Source organism: Atractosteus spatula, chromosome 5 (genome assembly GCF_055471065.1).
Source record: "Atractosteus spatula isolate fAtrSpa1 chromosome 5, fAtrSpa1.hap1, whole genome shotgun sequence".
Lineage (NCBI taxonomy): Eukaryota > Metazoa > Chordata > Actinopteri > Semionotiformes > Lepisosteidae > Atractosteus > Atractosteus spatula.
In genome coordinates this window covers 10694996-10716304 of record NC_142710.1, presented here as the reverse complement: position 1 = coordinate 10716304, position 21309 = coordinate 10694996, and the positions used below count along the sequence as shown (strand labels likewise).

Sequence of the window (21309 nt, the reverse complement as noted above, 5' to 3'; positions counted from 1 at the left end):
TCCAGTGTGTGTGTCCAGGCTGTGGTCACTGAGCCTGTCCTCTCTGGACAGCCAGGTCTGCCTGTGTCCAGTGTGTGTGTCCAGGCTGTGTCACTGAGCCTGTCCTCTCTGGACAGCCAGGTCTGCCTGTGTCCAGTGTGTGTGTCCAGGCTGTGGTCACTGAGCCTGTACTTCTTCAGGGTCTGTTTCTGTTTGTTGTTTCTTATCTTGGTCAAATATTCAGCTAGTGTGTATTGTCTGTTTAGGGTTCTGTAGCATTCCAGTTTGTATTGTGTTTGTGTGTGTGTGTCCCAGTGTGTGAGATATTGCTGTTTGATCTGTGCTGTGATGTGGTGGAGTCTGGGTTGTGGTGCTCTAGCAGTGCTGTCCTGAGGCTGGTTGTGTGTTGTGTGTGTTGTGCTGTGATGTGGTGGAGTCTGAGTTGTGGTGCTCTAGCAGTGCTGTCCTGAGGCTGGTTGTGTGTTGTGTGTGTTGTGCTGTGATGTGGTGGAGTCTGGGTTGTGGTGCTCTAGCAGTGCTGTCCTGAGGCTGGTTGTGTGTTGTGTGTGTTGTGCTGTGATGTGGTGGAGTCTGGGTTGTGGTGCTCTAGCAGTGCTGTCCTGAGGCTGGTTGTGTGTTGTGTGTTGTGCTGTGATGTGGTGGAGTCTGGGTTGTGGTGCTCTAGCAGTGCTGTCCTGAGGCTGGTTGTGTGTTGTGTGTGTTGTGCTGTGATGTGGTGGAGTCTGGGTTGTGGTGCTCTAGCAGTGCTGTCCTGAGGCTGGTTGTGTGTTGTGTGTGTTGTGCTGTGATGTGGTGGAGTCTGGGTTGTGGTGCTCTAGCAGTGCTGTCCTGAGGCTGGTTGTGTGTTGTGTGTGTTGTGCTGTGATGTGGTGGAGTCTGGGTTGTGGTGCTCTAGCAGTGCTGTCCTGAGGCTGGTTGTGTGTTGTGTGTGTTGTGCTGTGATGTGGTGGATTCTGGGTTGTGGTGCTCTAGCAGTGCTGTCCTGAGGCTGGTTGTGTGTTGTGTGTGTTGTGCTGTGATGTGGTGGAGTCTGGGTTGTGGTGCTCTAGCAGTGCTGTCCTGAGGCTGGTTGTGTGTTGTGTGTTGTGCTGTGATGTGGTGGAGTCTGGGTTGTGGTGCTCTAGCAGTGCTGTCCTGAGGCTGGTTGTGTGTTGTGTGTGTTGTGCTGTGATGTGGTGGAGTCTGGGTTGTGGTGCTCTAGCAGTGCTGTCCTGAGGCTGGTTGTGTGTTGTGTGTGTTGTGCTGTGATGTGGTGGAGTCTGGGTTGTGGTGCTCTAGCAGTGCTGTCCTGAGGCTGGTTGTGTGTTGTGTGTGTTGTGCTGTGATGTGGTGGATTCTGGGTTGTGGTGCTCTAGCAGTGCTGTCCTGAGGCTGGTTGTGTGTTGTGTGTGTTGTGCTGTGATGTGGTGGAGTCTGGGTTGTGGTGCTCTAGCAGTGCTGTCCTGAGGCTGGTTGTGTGTTGTGTGTGTTGTGCTGTGATGTGGTGGAGTCTGGGTTGTGGTGCTCTAGCAGTGCTGTCCTGAGGCTGGTTGTGTGTTGTGTGTGTTGTGCTGTGATGTGGTGGAGTCTGGGTTGTGGTGCTCTAGCAGTGCTGTCCTGAGGCTGGTTGTGTGTTGTGTGTGTTGTGCTGTGATGTGGTGGAGTCTGGGTTGTGGTGCTCTAGCAGTGCTGTCCTGAGGCTGGTTGTGTGTTGTGTGTGTTGTGCTGTGATGTGGTGGAGTCTGGGTTGTGGTGCTCTAGCAGTGCTGTCCTGAGGCTGGTTGTGTGTTGTGTGTGTTGTGCTGTGATGTGGTGGATTCTGGGTTGTGGTGCTCTAGCAGTGCTGTCCTGAGGCTGGTTGTGTGTTGTGTGTGTTGTGCTGTGATGTGGTGGAGTCTGGGTTGTGGTGCTCTAGCAGTGCTGTCCTGAGGCTGGTTGTGTGTTGTGTGTGTTGTGCTGTGATGTGGTGGAGTCTGGGTTGTGGTGCTCTAGCAGTGCTGTCCTGAGGCTGGTTGTGTGTTGTGTGTGTTGTGCTGTGATGTGGTGGAGTCTGGGTTGTGGTGCTCTAGCAGTGCTGTCCTGAGGCTGGTTGTGTGTTGTGTGTGTTGTGCTGTGATGTGGTGGAGTCTGGGTTGTGGTGCTCTAGCAGTGCTGTCCTGAGGCTGGTTGTGTGTTTTGCTGTGATGTGGTTGAGTCTGGGTTGTGGTGCTCTGGCAGTGCTGTCCTGAGGGTGGTTGTGTGTTGTGTGTGTTGTGCTGTGATGTGGTGGAGTCTGGGTTGTGGTGCTCTAGCAGTGCTGTCCTGAGGCTGGTTGTGTGTTGTGTGTGTTGTGCTGTGATGTGGTGGAGTCTGGGTTGTGGTGCTCTAGCAGTGCTGTCCTGAGGCTGGTTGTGTGTTTGTGTTGTGCTGTGATGTGGTGGAGTCTGGGTTGTGGTGCTCTAGCAGTGTTGTCCTGAGGCTGGTTGTGTGTTGTGTGTGTTGTGCTGTGATGTGGTGGAGTCTGGGTTGTGGTGCTCTAGCAGTGTTGTCCTGAGGCTGGTTGTGTGTTGTGTGTGTTGTGCTGTGATGTGGTGGAGTCTGGGTTGTGGTGCACTAGCAGTGCTATCCTGAGGCTGGTTAGTGTCGGTATGGCTCAGGTCGGTGAGCCTCAGGACCAGCTGGCTCAGGGGGCTCTGTTTTGGGCTCAGCTCGTGTGTCCGTGTGTGAGGCAGTGTTGTGTGTCTTGTGTTGTTGCAGTGTTGTCCTGAGGCTGGTTAGTGTCGGTGTGGCTCAGGTCGGTGAGCCTCAGGACCAGCTGGCTCAGGGGGCTGTGTTTTGGGCTCAGCTCTTGGCTCAGCAGGGCTCTGTGGTGGTAGGAATTTTGGTCGCTGTATTTTAGGTGTAGCCAATACTTGAATACTCTCTTCTGTATGTTTATCAACCTCTCTCTCTCTCTGCTGAGTCTCAGTGGGGGGGGGGAACACACTCACCCCCCTGTTCCCACTCCTTCCTCTGGGCTGGAGGACTCAATTATTCATGAGACCTTCACGAGCAAATTAACTGAGTTTCTTCCATCAAACTGTCGTCTTCACTTTCTCCTCTCTCCCCCCTCTCTCCTGTTCCTCTCTCTCTCCTCTCTCTCTCCTCTCTCCCCTCTCTCCTCTCTCCTCTCCCCTCTCCCCCCTCTCTCTCTCACCTCCTCTCTCCCCTCTCCCCTCTCTCTCTCACCTCCTCTCCCCTCTCTCTCCTGCTCCTCTCTCCTCTCTCTCCTCTCTCTCCTCTCTCTCCTCTCTCTCACCTCCTCTCTCCTCTCTCCTCTCTGTCTCTAACCCTCTCAGCACTTTTCCAGTGTGGTTACCTAGGCAACCCCATGTCTTGGAGCAAAAACCATTCTTCTCCATCTCACACGCAGACACACATACACACACAGATACACTGCAGGTGAACACATACTCACACAGACACACACTGCAGACACACACACACACACACACACACACACAGACACTGCAGGTGAACACATACTCACACAGACACACACTGCAGACACACACACACACACACACAGATACACTGCAGGTGAACACATACTCACACACACACACACACACACACACACACACACACACAGACACTGCAGGTGAACACATACTCACACAGACACACACTGCAGATGAACACACACACACACACAGACACACTGCAGGTGAACACATACTCACACAGACACACACTGCAGATGAACACACACACAGACACACTGCAGGTGAACACATACACAGACACACTGCAGATGAACACACACACACACACACACACACACACACACACACAGACACACTGCAGGTGAACACACACACACTCACACAGACACACTGCAGGTGAACATACACACTTACAGACACACACTGCAGGTGAACACACACACTACAGGTGAGTTTACACACACACTCACACACACACTGCAGGTGAACACATACTGCAGGTGAGTACACACTTTCACAGCAGGTGAACACACTCACACTCACAAACTGCATGTGAACACACACTGCAAGTGAAGACACCCACACATTCACACACTGCATGTGAACACACTCACACACTGTGAGTGAACACACATAGTGCAGGTGAACACACTCACACACACATTCACACACACTGCATGTGAACACACATACACACTGCAGGTAAAAACACACATTCACACACTGCATGTGAACACACACACACTGCGGGTGAGCACACACATGCACACACACACACTGAAGGTGAACAAACACAAACTCACACTGCAGGTGAAGACACACACATTCACACACGTTGTGAAAACGTTCACACACACACACTGCAGATGAAAACGCATTCACACACACTGCATGTGAACACACTCACATTGCAGGTGAGCTCACACACTGCGGGTGAACACACATTGCAGATGAATGCTCACACTCACACTGCATGTGAACACACACACTCACACACCAGGTGAACACACTCACACTGCAGGAGAGCTCACATGCTCACACTCACACTACAGGTGAACACACACTCACACACCAGGTGAACACACTCACACAATGCAGGAGAATACACACGCTCACACTCACACTGCAGGAGAGCTCACACGCACACACACTGCAGGAGAACACACTAACACTGCAGGTGAATACAGATGCTCACACACTGCGGGTGAACACACATGTTCACACACTGCATGTGAACACACACACACTACAGGTGAACAAACACACTGCATGTGAACACACACACTCACACTACGGATGAACACACACTCACACACTGCTGGTGAACACACTCACACACACATTCACACACTGCATGTGAACACACACACTGCAGGTGAAAACATTCACACACTGCATGTGAACACAAACACACTGCAGGAGAACACACACGCTCACACTCACACTGCAGGTGAACACACACTCACACACACTGCAGGAGAACACACAAGCTCACACTCACACTGCAGGAGAACACTCACACTCACACTGCAGGTGAACACACACTCACACACACTGCAGGAGAACACACACGCTCACACACACTGCAGGAGAAAATACACTCACACTGCAGGAGAACACACACGCTCACACTCACACTGCAGGTGAACACACAGTCACACACACACCAGGTGAACACACTCACACTCACACTGCAGGAGAACACACTCACACTGCAGGAGAACACACTCACACTGCAGGAGAGCTCACTCACACTCACACTGCAGGTGAACACACACACATTTACACACACTGCAGGTTAACACACACAGTGCAGGTGAACACACTCACACACATTCACACACTGCATGTGAACACATACACTGCATGTGAACACACTCACACACACACTGCAGGTGAACACACACTACAGGTGAATACACTCACACACACTGCAGGTGAACACACTCCCACATGCATTCACACACACTGCATGTGAACACACTCACATAGCAGGTGAACACATTCACACTGCAGGTGAAAGTCACACTCACACTGCAGGTGAGCTCACACACTGCGGTAAACACACTCACACACTGCAGGAGAACACACACATTCAAACTGCAGGTGAGCTCACACACTCACACACTGCAGGCGAACACACTCACATTGCAGGTGAACACACACTCACACACTCACACTGCAGGCGAACACACTCACACTGCAGGCGAACACACACACTCACACACTGCGGTAAACACACTCACACTCACACACTGCAGGAGAACACACTCACACAAACTGCAGGTGACCTCACACTGCAGGTGAACACACACTCAAACACTGCGGTGAACACACTCACATTGCAGGTGAACACACACTCACACACTGCAGGTGAACACATTCACACTCACACTGCAGGTGAGCTCACACACTGCAGGCGAACACACTCACACTGCAGGTGAGCTCACGCGCTCACACACTGCTGGTGAACACACGCTCACACACTCACACTGCAGGTGAACATACTCACACACTGCAGGTGAACACGCTCACACGCTTCAGGCGAACACACACTGCAGGTGAGCTCACACGCTCACACACTGCTGGTGAACACACACGCTCACACACTCACACTGCAGGTGAACATACTCACACTCACACTGCAGGTGAACATACTCACACTGCAGGTGAACACGCTCACACGCTGCAGGTGAACACGCTCACACGCTGCAGGTGACCACACACTGCGGGTGAACACCCTCACTCAGAGATCAGTAACTACGCACTGACTCCTGCTGACATGTCTTCATGCATTTAATATATTAAACAGTTTCTCTTTCCAAACATTGTTGTTGCAAAACACATGCACAGGCAGACTTTACAAAACGCCAGTGAATTTGGCCACCAAACATTGTGAAAAAGTATCCTTGTTCCACCACTTCTGTATCTCTCTCTCGCCCCGGCGAACGGCAGTCCTAGCACCCTCCCACACCCACAGCACGATCCTGAGAGTGACAATCCCGCAGAGCTGAACTTGTGCGGATCTCTGCCTGGTGAGAACAGGGGCGCTCTGTGAGAATGCTGGGGCGTCGTTTTGGTGCTCATTTTTGAAGGTTTTTCTTGGTGGATGATGGCTGTGGCGGGGAGGGCACTTGTCCCGTACAGAAACACCTGCTGTCACGCCAACCCCCCCCCACACAGGACTCACACTCACGCCAACCCCTCCCCCACACAGGACTCACACTCACGCCAACCCCCCCCCCACACAGGACTCACACTCACGCCAACCCCTCCCCCACATAGGACTCACACTCACGCCAACCCCTCCCCTCCCCCCCCACATAGGACTCACACTCACGCCAACCCCTCCCCTCCCCCCCCACACAGGACTCACACTCACGCCAACCCCTCCCCCACACAGGACTCACACTCACGCCAACCCCCCCCCTACACAGGACTCACACTCACGCCAACACCCCCCCCCACACAGGACTCACACTCACGCCAACCCCTCCCCCACACAGGACTCACACTCACGCCAACCCCCCCCCCCACACAGGACTCACACTCACGCCAACCCCTCCCCCACACAGGACTCACACTCACGCCAACCCCCCCCCACACAGGACTCACACTCACGCCAACCCCTCCCCTACACAGGACTCACACTCACGCCAACCCCCCCCCCACACAGGACTCACACTCACGCCAACCCCTCCCCCCCCACACAGGACTCACACTCACGCCAACCCCTCCCCCACACAGGACTCACACTCACGCCAACCCCTCCCCTACACAGGACTCACACTCACGCCAACCCCAAAAGGGACTGTAACACAGCCCCACGGTCCGGTCCAGTCCGAGGGAGGCTGACCGACAGCGAGTGTTTCGCGAAGGTGTGGAATTCTCCCGGTGGATTCTCGTGCTCGCACGCGCGCACACGTGCACACACGCGCACGCGGGCTGTCCGTTCGCGGGGGCTCGCCGGCTCCGTCGTGGCCTCAGGCTGTAGTGAAGGCGGCTGATCGGTTCAGGAGAAGACTGTAAACATGCCGGGGGAGAGCTGGGGGCCCGGCCCGCCCCGCCCCGCCGGCGCCGCAGGGATGGGAGTGGCGCACACAGACAGCAGCACCGCCAAGGAGCACAACGACAAGCAGGGGGTTCTGGGAGCAGCGCCGGGAGCTCGTCCACGCGGGGCCGGTATCAGGCCCGGTATTGGGTCCGGTAAGATGTCCAGTAGCAGGTCCGGTATCAGGCCCGGTATTGGGTCTGGTAAGATGTCCGGTATCAGGTCCGGTATTGGGTCCGGTAACATGTCTGGTATTAGGCCCGGTATTGGGTCTGGTTACATGTCCAGTATCAGGTCCAGTATCAGACCCAGTATTGGGTCTACTATTGGGTCTGGTTCTGGTACGGCTCCAGGCACACACATGCATTGCCTGTGTGTGTGTATCTGTCTGTGTGCGCCTGTTTGTTGTGTATCTGTTTGTGTGTCTGTGTGTTGTGTATCTGACTGTGTGTGTGGTGTATCTGTTTGTGTAACAGTGTGTTGTGTATCTTTGTTGTGTATCGTGTATCTGTCTGTGTTGTGCTTTGTTGTGTATCTGACTGTGTGTTGTGTATCTGTCTGTGTTGTGTAGCTGTCTGTGTATTTCTCTGTGTGTTGTGTATCTGTGTGTGTTGTGTATCTGTCTCTGTGTTATATCTGTTTGTGTCTGTGTGCTGTGTGTCTGTCTGTGTGTTGTGTATCTGTGTGTGTTGTGTATCTGTCTCTGTGTTATATCTGTTTGTGTCTGTGTGCTGTGTGTCTGTCTCTGTGTGTGTGTCTGTCTGTGTGTTGTGTATCTGTGCTGTGTTGTGTACACTCTGCTCCACTATGTCTCTTCCTGTACACTTGTGGTTTTCAGAAGCTAGGATAAAAAGTTGTGCAGAAATTTATCAAAAGACGCCCTGAAACACACACACACACACACACACACACACACACACACACACACACACGATCACTTTTGGCACGGAAGTATACTGTCTGGTCTGGACAAGGACCGGGGACGGATTTTGGCTGAGTGTGTCAGGACTGGGGGGTCAGCCCCCGTTCTGTCCCCCGTCTCCGGTCGGGGTCCCAGTCCTGGGGTTTGTAAACAAGCCTCGTCTCCAACAGGGTGATCTCGGCAAATCACACCCTGCTGGATCTCTGTGTAAACATCATGCAGCATTTAATCACTGTGTCTCCTGTCCACTGTGTGTGTATCACTGAGGGAGTCTCTGTGATCTCCTCTCTCTCTCTCTCACTGTGTCTCCTGTCCTGCTGTGTGTGTTTATTACTGAGGGAGTCTCTGCTCCTCTCTCTCACTGTGTCTCCTGTCCTGCTGTGTGTGTTTATTACTGAGGGATTCTCTGTGATCTCCTCTCTCTCACTGTGTCTCCTGTCCTGCTGTGTGTGTTTATTACTGAGGGACTCTCTGTGATCTCCTCTCTCTCACTGTGTCTCCTGTCCTGCTGTGTGTGTTTATTACTGAGGGAGTCTCTGTGATCTCCTCTCTCACTGTGTCTCCTGTCCTGTTGTGTCTGTGTATTACTGAGGGAGTCTCTGTGATCTCCTCTCTCTCTCAGTGTCTCCTGTCCTGCTGTGTGTGTTTATCACTGAGGGAGTCTCTGTGATCTCCTCTCTCTCTCACTGTGTCTCCTGTCCTGCTGGGATTACTGCTGGATTGGATTCAGGATCTGGGACCTGGGATCTGGGATCAGGTAGCAGAGATCGGAGATCGGAGAGAGTCTTGTGCGCTAGTGTGAGTGTAAGGAGAAAACCGGGATTAGATCTGGAGTGAATTGGATCCAGGATCTGGGACCTGGGATCTGGGATCAGGTAGCAGAGATCGGAGATCGGAGAGAGTCTTGTGCGCTGGTGTGAGTGTGGGAGTGTAGAGAGAAAACCGGGATTAGATCTGGAGTGAATTGGATCCAGGATGTGGGATCTGGGATCTGGGACCTGGGATCTAAGATCAGGTAGCAGAGGTCGGAGATCGGAGAGAGTCTTGTGCGCTGGTGTGAGTGTGGGAGTGTAGGGAGAAAACCGGGATTAGATCTGGAGTGAATTGGATCCAGGATCCGGGATCGGGGATCAGAGACTGAAAAGAGGGGTGTGCTGGTGTGAGAGTGTGTGAGAGGAAGAAAAAGAGTATTAGATCTGCAGCAAATTGGATCAGGAATCTGGAATCGGGGATCTGGGATCAGGGATCAGAAACTGTAGAGAGATGTGCACAGGTGTGACAGTGTGTGTGAGGGGAGAAAACAGCAATTAGATCTGGAGTGAACGGAATCAGGGATCTGGGATCTGGGACCAGGGGCTGGAGAGAGGCGTGTGCGCTGGTGTGAGAGCATGCGTGTGTGAGGGTGCAGGTTGCGTGAGACTGAGCATCAGAGTTAAGGCGATCAGTCGGTGTCAGTGTGCGTCCTTCGTAGATCCAGTTCTGGGGTGTGCTCGGTCTGGGGAGAGTCAGTCTGGGCTGGCCAGGGGTAAGGTCACTAGCTCAGAGGAGGTCAGATGATGTCTCTGCCAGCGGATCACCGAATCACAGAAGCCAGAGCCACCCAAACTGCACCACCAGTCCCCGGGCCGTCCGGATCAGGCAAGCTGCCTGAGGGCGTTCCTCGATCGGGCAGATCTCTGTGCTTCTGAAGGGGATCCACTGGGTCAACTGTGGATGGGTCCCAGAACCGGTGCCCGTCGATCCCCGGCGATCCGGTGACGGGCTGGCGGCTCAGCAGTGGGCTGGTGATGCAGGGCAAGGTCCACTTCAGGGGATCCAGTGGATCGGCAGAGCCAGGGATCTGGTGGAGGGGATCTCTGAAGCGGTGAAGTGGTCGAAGTCGATGTTGCTGCTGTGGTTTCTGTTGGCTTTGGACCCAGTCAGAGCTGCTGACCGATCGAGTTCAGGACTTTAAAATAACTGGGAGATGTAAAGGGGGGGGCAGAGAAAATATATACCTGAAAATCAACACAAATATTACAGGTAACAGCACATTCACTCACTCATACTCACCCTCTCACATTCACTCACACACTCACTCACTCATACTCACCCTCTCACATTCACTCACTCACTCACTCATACTCACCCTCTCACATTCACTCACACACTCATACTCACCCTCTCACATTCACTCACACACTCACTCACTCATACTCACCCTCTCACATTCACTCACACACTCACTCACTCATACTCACCCTCTCACATTCACTCACTCACTCATACTCACCCTCTCACATTCACTCACACACTCACACACTCATACTCACCCTCTCACATTCACTCACACACTCATACTCACCCTCTCACATTCACTCACACACTCACTCACTCATACTCACCCTCTCACATTCACACACTCATACTCACCCTCTCACATTCACTCACTCACACTCATACTCACTCTCTCACACTCACTCACACACTCATACTCACCCTCTCACACTCACTCACACACTCATACTCACCCTCTCACATTCACACACTCACTCTCACATTCACTCACACACTCATACTCACCCTCACACACTCATACTCACCCTCTCACATTCACTCACACACACACACTCACCCTCTCACATTCTCACACACTCATACACCCACTCACTCTCACATTCACTCACACACTCATACTCACACCCACTCACTCTCACATTCACTCACACACTCATACTCACCCTCTCACATTCTCATACTCACACACTCACATTCACATACTCACTCACACTCACCCTCTCACATTCACATACTCACTCACACTCACCCTCTCACATTCACACACTCACTCTCGCACTCATACTCACACACACTCACTCTCATACTCACACACTCACTCTCATACTCACACACAAACACACTTCCAAACTAACTCACACGCACACTCTCTCACGCTCACTCTTGCACTCACAGAATCCACACTCACTCATGCTCACACACTCCCTCACATTCTCACACATTTCACACTCACACTGGCTCTCATACTCACACACTCACACACACTCACTCTCACACACACTCTCATACTCACACAATCACACACACTCGCACACTCATACTCGCACACTCACTCTCATACTCACACACTCACTCTCACACACACTCTCATACTCACACACTCACACAAACTCACTCTCATACTCGCACTCACACACACTCACTCTCATACTCACACACTCACACACACTCTCAAACTCACACACTCACACACACTCACTCTCATACTCACACACACACACACTCTCAAACTCGCACACTCACACACACTCACTCTCATACTCGCACACTCACACACTCGCACACGCTCACTCTCCCACTCATACTCGCACACTCACTCTCATACTCGCACACTCACACACACACTCTCATACTCACACACTCACACACACTCTCAAACTCGCACACTCACACACACTCACTCTCATACTCGCACACTCACACACTCGCACACTCACACACGCTCACTCTCCCACTCATACTAGCACACTCACACACACTCACTCTCATACTCGCACACTCACACTCACTCTCATACTCACACACTCACACACACTCTCATACTCGCACACTCACACACACTCACTCTCATACTCACACACTCACACACACTCTCATACTCACACACGCTCACTCTCCCACTCATACTCGCACACTCACACAAACTCACTTTCATACTCGCACACTCACACACTCTCATACTCACACACGCTCACTCTCCTACTCATACTCGCGCACACACACACACTCTCATACTCACACACACACACACTCTCATACTCACACACGCTCACTCTCCTACTCATACTCGCACACTCACACTGGCTCTCATACTCACTCACTCACAAACACACTCACTCTCATACTCGCACACTCACACACACTCACTCTCATACTCGCACACTCACACACACGCACACTCACACACACTCTCACACTCAAACGCTAGAACATCGAGAGAAAAGGAAACTGAAACGGGTTAATAAACAAATAGACAAGGACTGACAGACCGACTGAGAGATCGACGGAGAGAGAGACGGACAGAGAGAGAAAACACAGACTCACTGCCCCAGTTGATGATGCAGGCAATGATGATCAGAATCCCGCCAACCAGGGACACCACACTGAGCAGCTTCGCCACCCGGCCAAGCCTACGAGCCCCATCGACATCCCCCTGGAGGAGACTGTTCCTGGACTGAGGGTGAGAGGACACTGACTGCACACTCCAGTACACTAATACTGCACTGAGAGAGAGAGGGGTTCATACACACACACTGACTGGACACTCCAGTACACTTATACTGCACTGAGAGAGAGAGGGGTTCATACACACACACTGACTGGACACTCCAGTACATTAACACTGCACTGAGAGAGAGAGAGGGGTTAATACACACACACTGACTGGACACTCCAGTACATTAACACTGCACTGAGAGAGAGAGGGGTTCATACACACACACTGACTGGACACTCCAGTACATTAACACTGCACTGAGAGAGAGAGGGGTTAATACAGACACACTGACTGGACACTCCAGTACATTAACACTGCACTGAGAGAGAGAGGGGTTAATACAGACACACTGACTGGACACTCCAGTACACTAATACTGCACTGAGAGAGAGAGGGGTTAATACAGACACACTGACTGGACACTCCAGTACATTAACACTGCACTGAGAGAGAGAGGGGTTAATACAGACACACTGAATGGACACTCCAGTACATTAACACTGCACTGAGAGAGAAATGGAGTAAGAAATTGTGTAGTGAAATAAAATCTCACCATCAGGGAGTAGACAAACCCCACAATGTTGATGGGCCAGACAGGGCAGAAGCAGGACAAGATGGCCGGGATGAGGAAGTCTCGGGGCTTCTCGCCATCCTGAGCGCTGCTGGTGGCCGTGCTGGGCTGGCGGGACAGGCTGGGCCGAGGGGAGCCGGCACCCCCTGACAGGTGACTCAGAGAGCCAGAGCGACTGCCCCCGCGAGGCCGGCCGTTCGACTCTCGCATACAGCGCTTCATGTCTGGGGTGGCATGGGGCATCTCCGGGACACCATTACCTGAGAGAGAGAGAGGGGTTAATACACACACACTGACTGGACACTCCAGTACATTAACACTGCACTGAGAGAGAGAGGGGTTAATACACACACACTGACTGGACACTCCAGTACATTAACACTGCACTGAGAGAGAGAGGGTTTAATACAGACACACTGACTGGACACTCCAGTACATTAACACTGCACTGAGAGAGAGAGGGGTTAATACAGACACACTGACTGGACACTCCAGTACATTAACACTGCACTGAGAGAGAGAGGGGTTAATACACACACACTGACTGGACACTCCAGTACATTAACACTGCACTGAGAGAGAGAGGGGTTAATACACACACACTGACTGGACACTCCAGTACATTAACACTGCACTGAGAGAGAGAGGGGTTAATACACACACACTGACTGGACACTCCAGTACATTAACACTGCACTGAGAGAGAGAGGGGTTCATACAGACACACTGACTGGACACTCCAGTACATTAACACTGCACTGAGAGAGAGAGGGGTTAATACAGACACACTGACTGGACACTCCAGTACATTAACACTGCACTGAGAGAGAGAGAGGGGTTAATACAGACACACTGACTGGACACTCCAGTACATTAGCAGTGCACTGAGAGAGAGAGGGGTTAATACACACACACTGACTGGAGACTCCAGTACATTAACACTGCACTGAGAGAGAGAGGGGTTAATACAGACACACTGACTGGACACTCCAGTACATTAACACTGCACTGAGAGAGAGGGGTTAATACAGACACACTGACTGGACACTCCAGTACATTAACACTGCACTGAGAGAGAGAGGGGTTAATACAGACACACTGACTGGAAACTCCAGTACATTAACACTGCACTGAGAGAGAGAGGGGTTAATACAGACACACTGACTGGACACTCCAGTACATTAACACTGCACTGAGAGAGAGAGGGGTTAATACACACACACTGACTGGACACTCCAGTACATTAACACTGCACTGAGAGAAGGAGGGGTTAATACAAACACACTGACTGGACACTCCAGTACATTAACACTGCACTGAGAGAGAGAGGGGGGTTCATACACACACACTGACTGGACACTCCAGTACATTAACACTGCACTGAGAGAGAGAGGGGTTAATACAAACACACTGACTGGACACTCCAGTACATTAACACTGCACTGAGAGAGAGGGGTTAATACAGACACACTGACTGGACACTCCAGTACATTAACACTGCACTGAGAGAGAGAGGGGTTAATACAGACACACTGACTGGACACTCCAGTACATTAACACTGCACTGAGAGAGAGAGAGGGGTTAATACACACACACTGACTGGACACTCCAGTACATTAACATTGCACTGAGAGAGAGAGGGGTTAATACAGACACACTGGACACTCCAGTACATTAACACTGCACTGAGAGAGAGAGGGGTTAATACAGACACACTGACTGGACACTCCAGTACATTAACACTGCACTGAGAGAGAGGGGTTAATACAGACACACTGACTGGACACTCCAGTACATTAACACTGCACTGAGAGAGAGGGGTTAATACAGACACACTGACTGGACACACCAGTACATTAACACTGCACTGAGAGAGAGAGGGGTTAATACAGACACACTGACTGGACACTCCAGTACATTAACACTGCACTGAGAGAGAGAGGGGTTAATACAGACACACTGAACACTCCGGTACATTAACACTGCACTGAGAGAGAGAGGGGTTAATACAGACACACTGACTGCAAATTACAGTGCTCAGACACTAACAGAGGAAGAAAATTGAGGAATCAGTAAGCTGTAATTAACTCATTACTGGAGAAGCCCAGTGAGGCAGGGTGCTGTGGGGGCCAGCAGTCCTGTCTCACAGGGCTCACGCCCCAGACCGGATCACGGGCCTGGGGTGCTGTCTGTGGGGAGTTCGCGCGTTCTCCCATGCTGGTTGGGGTTTTGTCTGGGTGCCCTGGACATGCTGACCAGTAAGTTCGCTGCGGTTTGGGGGGAACTGGCCCTGGTGTGGGGGGGGTGTTTGTGTCTCTGTGCGTGTTCGTCCTGTAACGGACTGGTGTCCCCCGTCCCCCGTCCCCCGTCCAGGGCGTAGAAACCCCCTCTTCTCCCTGTTGCATGCTGGGATAGGCTCCGGCTCCCCTCCCCCCCCCGGGTCCCTGAATTCGACGTCGGTCGGGTCGGGTCGGGTCGGGCGGGGAGGGGGCAGCGCCCACCACTGACCGTTTTCGATTTTCTTCTCGTTCACCACGACCACTTCCTGCTCGGGCTGGGCGGGGCCGGCGCCCGGAGAGGCGGGGCTCGGGCAGGGGGCGGGCTCGGCCGCGGGCTGCTCCGCGGTTGGCTGGGAGGCGGGGGCGGGGTCTGCGGCCGGCGGCGGCTGGATCTCCGCCTCCTCCTGGGTGTCCCGCTGTTGCTCCTCCGCGACTGTGGGGGCGCTGTTCTGCTCCAGGGCTGGCTGCCCGCTCTCCGTATTCAACGCCATCTCGAGCTGTTGTGTCTTCAGAGGTTTGCCTTTAGATGTCTAGTCTCTCTCTCCTCTGTCCCAGATCCCAGTCTGTACAGCGTGACAGCAAGAGAGCAGAGGAGAGAAGGACAGAGTGATCAGTGTGCAGTGCACTACCGACGACAGGCAGAGGGAGACACGATAGCTATTTATCCTGTCTCACAGCCATTCATTTCAGTGTTCAACAGGGTTAAAACACACACACTGACTGAACACTCCAGTACATTAACACTGCACTGAGAGAGAGAGGGGTTAATACACACACACTGACTGGACACTCCAGTACATTAACACTGCACTGAGAGAGAGAGAGGGGTTAATACACACACACTGACTGAACACTCCAGTACATTAACACTGCACTGAGAGAGAGAGGGGTTAATACACACACACTGACTGGACACTCCAGTACATTAACACTGCACTGAGAGAGAGAGAGGGGTTAATACAGACACACTGACTGGACACTCCAGTACATTAACACTGCACTGAGAGAGAGAGGGGTTAATACACACACATTGACTGGACACTCCAGTACATTAACACTGCACTGAGAGAGAGGGGTTAATACAGACACACTGACTGGACACTCCAGTACATTAACACTGCACTGAGAGAGAGGGGTTAATACAGACACACTGACTGGACACTCCAGTACATTAACACTGCACTGAGAGAGAGAGGGATTCATACAGACACACTGACTGGACACTCCAGTACATTAACACTGCACTGAGAGAGAGAGGGGTTAATACACACACTGACTGGACACTCCAGTACATTAACACTGCACTGAGAGAGAGAGGGGTTAATACACACACACTGACTGGACACTCCAGTACATTAACACTGCACTGAGAGAGAGAGGGGTTAATACACACACACTGACTGGACACTCCAGTACATTAACACTGCACTGAGAGAGAGAGGGGTTAATACACACACACTGACTGGACACTCCAGTACATTAACACTGCACTGAGAGAGAGAGGGGTTCATACACACACACTGACTGGACACTCCAGTACATTAACACTGCACTGAGAGAGAGAGGGGTTAATACAGACACACTGACTGGACACTCCAGTACATTAACACTGCACTGAGAGAGAGAGAGGGGTTAATACACACACACTGACTGGACACTCCAGTACATTAACACTGCACTGAGAGAGAGAGGGGTTCATACACACACACTGACTGGACACTCCAGTACATTAACACTGCACTGAGAGAGAGAGGGGTTAATACACACAGACTGGACACTCCAGTACATTAACACTGCACTGAGAGAGAGGGGTTAATACAGACACACTGACTGGACACTCCAGTACATTAACACTGCACTGAGAGAGAGAGGGGTTAATACAGACACACTGACTGGACACTCCAGTACATTAACACTGCACTGAGAGAGAGAGGGGTTAATACACACACACTGACTGGACACTCCAGTACATTAACACTGCACTGAGAGAGAGGGGTTAATACAGACACACTGACTGGACACTCCAGTACATTAACACTGCACTGAGAGAGAGAGGGGTTCATACAGACACACTGACTGGACACTCCAGTACATTAACACTGCACTGAGAGAGAGAGGGGTTAATACAGACACACTGACTGGACACTCCAGTACATTAACACTGCACTGAGAGAGAGAGGGGTTAATACACACACACTGACTGGACACTCCAGTACATTAACACTGCACTGAGAGAGAGGGGTTAATACAGACACACTGACTGGACACTCCAGTACATTAACACTGCACTGAGAGAGAGAGGGGTTAATACAGACACACTGACTGGACACTCCAGTACATGAACACTGCACTGAGAGAGAGAGGGGTTAATACAGACACACTGACTGGACACTCCAGTACATTAACACTGCACTGAGAGAGAGAGAGGGGTTCATACACACACACTGACTGGACACTCCAGTACATTAACACTGCACTGAGAGAGAGAGGGGTTAATACAGACACACTGACTGGACACTCCAGTACATTAACACTGCACTGAGAGAGAGAGGGTTTGAGAAATAAGAGTAGAAAGGAGACATATGGAGGAAGAGGGAGACAGATGGTCTGAGGGAGAGAGAGGAGAGAGAGGCGAGAGGGGGAGAGAGAGAGGAGAGAGGGGCGAGAGAGGGGAGAGAGAGAGGAGAGAGAGGCAAGAGGAGGACAGAGAGAGGGGGGTGAGAGAGAGGCGAGAGGAGGAGAGAGAGGGGAGAGAGGAGGAGAGAGGGGTGAGAGAGGGGCGAGAGAGGGGCGAGAGAGGGGCGAGAGAGAGGAGAGAGAGGGGAGAGAGAGGCGAGAGGAGGAGGGAGAGGGGGGTGAGAGAGAGGCGAGAGGAGGAGAGAGAGGGGAGAGAGGAGGAGAGAGAGGAGGAGAGAGGGGCGAGAGAGGGGTGAGAGAGAGGAGAGAGAGGGGAGAGAGAGGCGAGAGGAGGAGGGAGAGGGGGGTGAGAGAGAGGCGAGAGGAGGAGAGAGAGGGGAGAGAGGAGGAGAGAGGGGGGTGAGAGAGAGAGGGATGCAGTAGTAATTCTCAGAGGAGTTTTTACAGCACAATAATCCATCACCAGTCACCCAAACGCCTGTAACTCTGTTTATATCCAAGTTCAACATGAGCCCCTTATAAACCTGTCAGCCTGTGCGTGTCTGTGCGTCTGTGCGTGTCTGTGCATCTATGCGTCTGTGTCTGTCAGTCTGTGCGTCTGTCTGTCAGTCTGTGCGTCTGTGTGTCTGTGTCTGTCAGTCTGTGTGTCTGTGTCTGTCAGTCTGTGCGTCTGTGTGTCTGTGTGTCTGTGCGTCTGTGTCTGTCAGTCTGTGCGTCTGTGTCTGTCAGTTTGTGCGTCTGTGTCTGTCAGTCTGTGTGTCTGTGTCTGTGTCTGTCAGTCTGTCAGTCTGTGCATCTGTGCGTCTGTGTGTGCGCCTGTGTGTGTCTGTGTGTTTGTGTGTCTGTCAGTCTATGAGTCTGTGTGTTTGTGTGTCTGTCAGTCTATGTGTCTGTGCGTCTGTGCATCTGTGAGTCTGTGTGTCTGTGTGCCTGTGTGCCTGTGTGTGTATCTGTGTGAGTCTGTGTGTTTGTGTGTCTGTCAGTCTATGAGTCTGTGTGTTTGTGTGTCTGTCAGTCTATGTGTCTGTGCGTCTGTGAGTCTGTGAGTCTGTGTGTCTGTCAGTCTGTCAGTCTGTCAGTCTGTGCGTCTGTGCGTCTGTGCGTCTGTGTGTGTGCCTGTGTGTGTATCTGTGTGAGTCTGTGTGTTTGTGTGTCTGTCAGTCTATGAGTCTGTGTGTTTGTGTGTGTGTGTCTGTGTCTCCGTCAGTCTGTGTGTCCCTGTGTATGTCGGTTTGTGTATCTCTGTGTGTATGTCAGTTTGTGTGTCTGTCAGCCAGTCTGTCAGTCTGTGTTTGTTCACCCGTCTGTCCAGCAGTCTGTCAGTCTGTCCAGCAGTCTGTCGGTCAGTCTGTCCAGCGGTCAGTCTGTCTGAGACGGGGTGCAGACGAGACACGTGCTCCTACCAAGCAGACACACCCATTCGTGTGACAGCAGTGAAAACGAGCTGCGTCTTTCTGTATACACACACACACACCCCACATATATACACACACACACACACCCCACACACACACACACACCCCACGAGCTGCGTCTGTTTCATGTTCATGTCCAGAGAAACTGCAGACGGTAATGATTTACACACGCTGCCTTCTCACAGGAACACACACACACCACATACACACACACCCCACAGTTACACACGCTGCCTTCTCACAGGAACACACACACACCACATACACACACACCCCACAGTTACACACGCTGCCTTCTCACAGGAACACACACACACACCACATGTACACCCCCCCCCACACACACACAGAAACACACACCCCACATATACACACACACCCCACATACAGACACCCCCCCCCCACACACTGTACACACACACCACACATTTACACACAACCACCCCACATTTACACAAACACACACACACCTACATTTACACAAACACACCCCACATACACACACAAACTCCACATTTACACACACATACAGACACCCCCCCCACATACACCCCACACACACACCCCACATACACACACACCACATTAACAAACACACCCCACACATATACACCCCCCCCCCACACAAACACACACCCCACATATATCACACACACACACAAACACACCCCCACATATATCACAAACACACCCCCACATATATCACACACACACCCCACAGACACAAAGAGCTAGATGATGAAGTACCGGAATATTCGCATCGTTATTACAACACGAATGAAAGACCCGCGATCGGATCAGAACGAGGAGGACAGGAACTCGCCTGTGGCCGATCCGCAGTCCGTCCGGAACCGGCAGAACACTACATCCCCGCCGCGCCTCGCAAACTGGACCCCTCGGGGCTGGTCCCGGTCCGGCTGGGTCGCGGCTGCGCTGTGGTCCGGCGAAGGAGCTCGGAACAGCCTGTCTGCCTGTCTGTCTGTCTGTCTCTCTGTCTGTGAGCCTGCGGGGGAGGGGGAGGAGGAGGAGGAGGAAGGGGGGGGGCGAGGGCGAGACGGCACGGGAACGGAGCGGACCTGCGCGCGACAGGAGGAGGAGGAGGCGGCGGCGGCGCGCGAGAGAGGGAGAGGAGCAATCCGAGGTTCCGGCGCCGGTCCCGGCGGCTCGGTTCTGCTGCTACAGCGACACCGCCTCGGAGCCGCCCGCTCCCGGGCTCCGGCAGCCGATCGGGATCGGTCGGTCGATCGATCGATCCATCTGATCTCCCGCCGGTCCGTCGACTGCGCCGCCTTATCAGCCTCGCTCTCTGTCTTCCTGTCGCGATCGATCAATCGATCAGTCAATCAGATCTCCCGCCAGTCCGTCGACTCCGCCGATGTATCGATCTCTCTCTGTCAGTCCGTCAGACTCCATTTGTGTGCCTCATCCTGAATCCCCTCTGTCGCTCCGTTTGTCTGTGCTTCCCTGTCGATCAGACCAACACCTGTCTAACCACCAACCTGCCTGTGTGTCTGTCTCTCTGCCTGTCTGTCTGTCTGCCTGCTTGTCTGTCTGTCTGCCTGTCTACCTGCCTGTCTGCCAACCTGCCTGTCTGCCTGCTTGTCTGTCTGTCTGCCTGCCTGCCTGCTTGTCTAGCTGCCTGTCTGTCTGCGTGCTTGTCCGCCTGCCTGCCTGTCTCTCTCTCTCTGTCCAGGTGTGTGTCAGTCAGTCTGTATCG

The 21309-nt window shown here is 52.5% G+C and overlaps 1 protein-coding gene across 1 annotated transcript; it reads right to left on the bottom strand.

The window, feature by feature from the left end:
* Positions 1 to 6221: 6221 nt before the first annotated feature.
* LOC148834060 (uncharacterized) lies at positions 6222 to 20735 on the bottom strand. The gene is made up of 5 exons (XM_088917085.1): positions 20416 to 20735; positions 15770 to 16103; positions 13243 to 13520; positions 12518 to 12647; positions 6222 to 10375 (listed from the first exon to the last, which is right to left on the bottom strand). Exons 2-5 carry the CDS (start codon positions 16029 to 16031, stop codon positions 10359 to 10361), a joined length of 687 nt encoding a protein of 228 aa, XP_088773211.1. The 5' UTR covers positions 16032 to 16103; positions 20416 to 20735; the 3' UTR covers positions 6222 to 10358.
* Positions 20736 to 21309: the final 574 nt, after the last annotated feature.

Excerpts from the sequence above, each read along its gene's own strand:
- LOC148834060 (XM_088917085.1), bottom strand. The coding sequence starts at position 16,031 with ATGGCGTTGAATACGGAGAGCGGGCAGCCAGCCCTGGAGCAGAACAGC. Across the intron at positions 13,521-15,769 it reads CGAGAAGAAAATCGAAAACG|GTAATGGTGTCCCGGAGATG; the intron begins GTCAGTGGTGGG and ends TCTCTCTCTCAG. Across the intron at positions 12,648-13,242 it reads GGTTTGTCTACTCCCTGATG|TCCAGGAACAGTCTCCTCCA; the intron begins GTGAGATTTTAT and ends TCTCACCCTCAG.